The sequence below is a fragment of the Trypanosoma rangeli genome, assembly GCF_003719475.1.
Source record: "Trypanosoma rangeli strain AM80 chromosome Unknown Tra_15.4_contig_00002, whole genome shotgun sequence".
Taxonomy (NCBI): Eukaryota; Euglenozoa; class Kinetoplastea; order Trypanosomatida; family Trypanosomatidae; genus Trypanosoma; species Trypanosoma rangeli.
Window position 1 is genome coordinate 145,033 of NW_021705746.1, and position 4,546 is coordinate 149,578.

General features: G+C 57.1%; 5 protein-coding genes across 5 annotated transcripts in view, besides 3 other annotated features; all 5 read left to right on the forward strand.

Annotated features, from left to right (window-relative positions):
* Window positions 1-56, forward strand: part of TraAM80_00149 (putative ribosome biogenesis protein) — a gene marked incomplete at both ends in the record, with an annotated part of 453 nt that extends 397 nt beyond the window's left edge. Inside the window, one exon of the mRNA XM_029377240.1 lies at window positions 1-56. This exon is cut by the window's left edge and continues 397 nt beyond it. Within this exon, the coding sequence (XP_029242983.1) occupies window positions 1-56 (56 nt within the window).
* Window positions 57-99: 43 nt separating this feature from the next.
* TraAM80_00150 (putative ribosome biogenesis protein) lies at window positions 100-966 on the forward strand (the record flags this gene model as incomplete). The annotated part of the gene is made up of 1 exon (XM_029377241.1): window positions 100-966. The coding sequence occupies one exon, from the start codon at window positions 100-102 to the stop codon at window positions 964-966; it is 867 nt and encodes a 288-aa protein (XP_029242984.1).
* A 273-nt stretch (window positions 967-1,239) lies between these two features.
* Window positions 1,240-1,284: a microsatellite.
* A 56-nt stretch (window positions 1,285-1,340) lies between these two features.
* TraAM80_00151 (L-threonine 3-dehydrogenase) lies at window positions 1,341-2,339 on the forward strand (the record flags this gene model as incomplete). The annotated part of the gene is made up of 1 exon (XM_029377242.1): window positions 1,341-2,339. One exon carries the CDS (start codon window positions 1,341-1,343, stop codon window positions 2,337-2,339), a length of 999 nt encoding a protein of 332 aa, XP_029242985.1.
* Window positions 2,340-2,833: 494 nt separating this feature from the next.
* Window positions 2,834-2,896: a microsatellite.
* A 332-nt stretch (window positions 2,897-3,228) lies between these two features.
* Window positions 3,229-3,306: a microsatellite.
* A 184-nt stretch (window positions 3,307-3,490) lies between these two features.
* On the forward strand, window positions 3,491-3,946 carry TraAM80_00152 (uncharacterized protein; the record flags this gene model as incomplete). Its single annotated transcript, XM_029377243.1, has 1 exon — window positions 3,491-3,946. The coding sequence occupies one exon, from the start codon at window positions 3,491-3,493 to the stop codon at window positions 3,944-3,946; it is 456 nt and encodes a 151-aa protein (XP_029242986.1).
* A 243-nt stretch (window positions 3,947-4,189) lies between these two features.
* Window positions 4,190-4,519, forward strand: TraAM80_00153 (U3 small nuclear ribonucloprotein (snRNP); the record flags this gene model as incomplete). The annotated part of the gene is made up of 1 exon (XM_029377244.1): window positions 4,190-4,519. One exon carries the CDS (start codon window positions 4,190-4,192, stop codon window positions 4,517-4,519), a length of 330 nt encoding a protein of 109 aa, XP_029242987.1.
* Window positions 4,520-4,546: the final 27 nt, after the last annotated feature.

Genomic DNA, 4,546 nt, shown 5'->3' on the forward strand with positions numbered 1-4,546 from the left:
TTTTCACCTTGTTTTTTGTTGTGTTGTGTAGTGAAGAGCTGGAACCGAGGGGGTGAGAAACGGGGACGGCGTTGCGGCAAATAGCAATACGACAACCGCATGCGGCGAAGCGTTATTCGGCAGCGCAAGGAGTTCTTGGAGCGAAAGCAGAACGAGCACGTTCACGAGGCGATCCATGCAAGGAAGGAACAGTTCCGCGAGGCAGTAAGCAACTCCACGCCGCTCCCGGGGCACCTCCGCAAGGACGCTTTGGCCCTTAAAAAGTTCTCGGAGCTGGACGACAACCAGACAAGGACACTGCAGACCACTGTAGATGACGAGTACTCCCACTCGGGTGTTGAAGACCCGCGCGTCCTCATCACGACGTCACGCGAGCCTTCGCAAAAGCTTCTGGAGTTTGCGAAGGAAATTCGACTTGTCGTTCCTAACGCTGTCCGTATGAACCGCGGTAACCTCAGCGTACGCCAGCTCATGGAGGCGGCGCGGCGGGGGCAGTACTCTGACGTTGTTGTGCTGCAGGAGTCGCAGGGTGTCCCTGATAGTCTCACCGTGTCGCACCTGCCGTTGGGACCTACCGTCGTCTTTACGATACACAATCTTGTGACGCGGCACGACATCTTCCAGGACGTTGGCACAATGTCGGAGCAGTACCCGCATTTGATTTTTGAGAACTTTACGACGAGGCTGGGCCACCGGGTGCGGGACGTGCTGAGGTTCCTTTTCCCCGTTCCGAAGCCTGATGCCACGCGTGTCTTGACGTTCGACAACCAGAGTGACTTTGTGAGCTTCCGCCACCACACGTTTAGGGTGGTGAAGGGGAGGGAGGTGCAGCTGACGGAGGTTGGCCCCCGCATGGAGCTGACGCCGTACCGCATCACACTGGGGACACTTGAGATGGACGACGCGGAGACGGAGTGGGTGCTGCGGCCGTATATGAACACGGCGAAGAAGCGCCGCCTTCTGTGAGGAGGGCTGGGTCTGGAAGCACACATGCATGCGCCTGTTGCCTGGGAGAGGGGTCGCTGCAGCGAGTCTCCTTACACAGTGATGCGTCGCTCGTTTAAGCAACCGCACAGGTGGCGCTGCGGCGCGCACCAATGTGAGTTGAGGAGGTGTGAGTTAAGTTCTTGTAAGAGCGAAGGGGGACCAATGCCTTTGCAGCAGGGGACTGCTGTTGAACGCTCCTCCGCCGCCCCTTCCTACCCTCACCTATTCAAATTTTCTTTACGTTTTGCCTGCTCTTTTACTCTTTTACTTTTTCTCGTTCTTCTTTTCTTTCTCTTTGCGTACACGGATGTAGGGATCTTTTTAACTCTCGCCACAAGGTAATAAAAGAAGTAATGCTGTGCTCCTCGCGTCTTTTCTTCAGCGCCGCGGTACCACGAGTGCTTGTTGCCGGCGGTTTGGGCCAGATCGGCACCGACCTCACCCTTGCCCTGCGCGAGAAGTTTGGCGCGGACTCCATCCTTACGTGTGACGTGGTTCAGCCGCCCCCAAATCATCCGATTGCAGGTACGAAGGGATTCGAGAAACTCGACTGCATGAACCGCGATGCCTACGAAAAGTTGGTGAAGGAGTTTAAGCCGACATGGCTGTTCCATCTCCCAGCGATCATGTCCGTCCGCGGCGAGGCGGAGCCGCAGCTGGCACTGAACCTCAACATCAACACGACGCGCTACGCCCTCGACCTCGCGCGCGACTACAAGATGCGCTGCTTCATTCCCAGCACCATTGCCGCCTTCGGTGACAAGTGCGGCAAGGTGGACACGAAGGACGACACGATCATGAACCCCTCAACGGTGTACGGTGTCACCAAGGTCTTCACGGAGATGATTGGCACATACTACCGCGAAAAGATGGGTGTGGACTTCCGCTGCGTGCGCTTTCCCGGCATCATCTCTGCCGCGACACTTCCCGGCGGTGGCGCCACGGACTACGCTATTCACATGTACCACTGCGCGTTGGCACGCAAGAAGTACGTCTGCCCCGTCCTCCCCGATGAGCCACTGCCAATGTTGTACATGCCGGACACCCTTGATGGTGTCCTGAAGCTGATGGATGCGCCCCAAAGCAGCTTGCGGCGCACGGTGTACAACATCAGCGGTTTCAGCTTTACCCCGGCACAGCTGAAGGCTAGCATCGAGGCACACACGAAGCGCCCGCTGGAGGTGGAGTATGTCGAGGGCTCTGCGCAGGGCATTGCCCACTCATGGCCTGACTCCCTGGACGACTCTAACGCCCGCCGGGACTGGGGCTACCAGGTGAAGTACGACCTGGATAAAATGACGGAGGACATGCTCCGCCAGATCCCGCGTCTCCACGGACTCCCGTCGCTGTAGTGGGGATAGACCCCGTTTCGCCCCTTTCACGCATGTGTGTCCGCACTCTTTTGCAACACAAAATAATTGAAAACGAAAACGCTATCACACCCCTCTACAAATAGTAAAACGAAATTACATTGGGTATATTGTGGTTTTTCTTTTTGCCTTTTTTTGCCCCGCCTTGGTGGCCCGAACTTCTTTTCTTCTGCGTCGTAGTCGTTTGCTACGTGGCATGTTGTGGAAGTGCATGCGGAACAGCATCTCACGAGCACTGACACAGGGTTAACTCTTTGTTTTGGTTAGGATGACGGTAGAACTCATGGTGTATGAAAGCATACGTAAGGTTGTTGTTGCTTTTGGTGCACCTGTTTATCTAATTAATTCATCAACCCCTGGCTTGCGGGCCATTTGTTATTGTTTGTTGTTTTGCGGAGGCCGCGCGGTGGAGAAGTGGGGCCTGTTGCGAGGACTCACTGCCCGTTGCTTTGGGTGTTTGTGTGCCGTGCTCGTAATTGCTGTCTTTTTGTTTTTGTTTTTGGTTTGTTGTTGTTGTTGTTGCTAGTTTCTGGTGGTGTCTCGCATAGGAAGGGTGGCTCTGCTGGCCGTGCCCCAGGCATGTAGAGTGGTGGCGCTACAACCACCAGCGGTCGTTCGCGCGGCAATCCCCTCTTTTTTCTGTTTGCCTGTGCAGGTGTGTGGGTCGTAGATGGGGAGCGGGCGGGAATGTTTCGGAGGTCTCCGGCAGCAGCAGAGGTGGTGGTCGGGTGGGGGCTGTGTGTGTGGCAGTGGCCGTGTGGCTTGCACTTGGTACTCTTTTGGTTGTGTGTTGTGGTGGGATTGGATGCGGATGGTCTTCTTCTGTGAGAAGGCTCTTTTGTGGGCCTCCAGTGTAGGCGATTTGTATCGTTGTGTGCGTGTGTCGAGGGGGTGTGCTGGTGGGGCTGGGTGTGTGTGTGTGTGTGTGTGTGTTTTGGTTATGTTTGTGGTTTGGTAGGGCTTCTGGAGACGGGGGCACCGGCCCCTTATTTCTGGCTGGACTGCCCTTACCTGTTTGTCTTGTTGTGGTGCGCTGGGCCAGTAGTGCCTGCCCTGTGCCTGGGTGAGCGGCCTGTTGCTGGTGCGCACCGCGCTCATCGAGGAAGCGAAGCGTCCGTGCGGTGCGCGTGCGAATGAGATTGGTGACAGCTCTTCACCTGTCATGCTGGTGCATGAGGTTGCGCGACGCATCCTGCGGTGTGAGGCGGCAAGGAAGGCGGCGTTGCAGCCAGGCTTTTCATTGGGTCCGACCTCGGCTGCATCGAGCCCGTCCAGGTGCATCTATTGCAATGAACCTCTCAGTAGGTACACTGCAAGGGAACCGTCCAGCCGCACTCAGTCGAATGCTGCTAAAAAGGCATATGGGGGCTAGGAGCATATGGACGCATGCCCCACCACTGCTGGTTACTGTGGCGGAGGCAGATGCGTCCACACCCAGCGGGATGCCGACTCCAGCGGCCCGATTCTCGTGCAACGCCGTTCTTTTTTCCTGTAGGTTGCCGAGGCAGCTCTACGCTATGGGAGAATCAGGTGGTGACGTTGGCCATGGGTCGAGTGATGACGCTGTTGAGGTGCGCTTAAGCGCTTGATAGTGGAGGGGGAGGGGGCGAGGTGGCGGGGCGAGCCTCAGTGAGTCACTTTGGGTGGGGAGAAGTTTCCAGAGAAGACTGGTGGCGGCGCGGCGGGGGCAGTACTCTGACGTTGCTGTGCTGCAGGAGTCGCAGGGTGTCCCTGATAGTCTCACCGTGTCGCACCTGCCGTTGGGACCTACCGTCGTCTTTACGATACACAATCTTGTGACGCGGCACGACATCTTCCAGGACGTTGGCACAATGTCGGAGCAGTACCCGCATTTGATTTTTGAGAACTTTACGACGAGGCTGGGCCACCGGGTGCGGGACGTGCTGAGGTTCCTTTTCCCCGTTCCGAAGCCTGATGCCACGCGTGTCTTGACGTTCGACAACCAGAGTGACTTTGTGAGCTTCCGCCACCACACGTTTAGGGTGGTGAAGGGGAGGGAGGTGCAGCTGACGGAGGTTGGCCCCCGCATGGAGCTGACGCCGTACCGCATCACACTGGGGACACTTGAGATGGACGACGCGGAGACGGAGTGGGTGCTGCGGCCGTATATGAACACGGCGAAGAAGCGCCGCCTTCTGTGAGGAGGGCCGGGTCTGGAAGCACACATG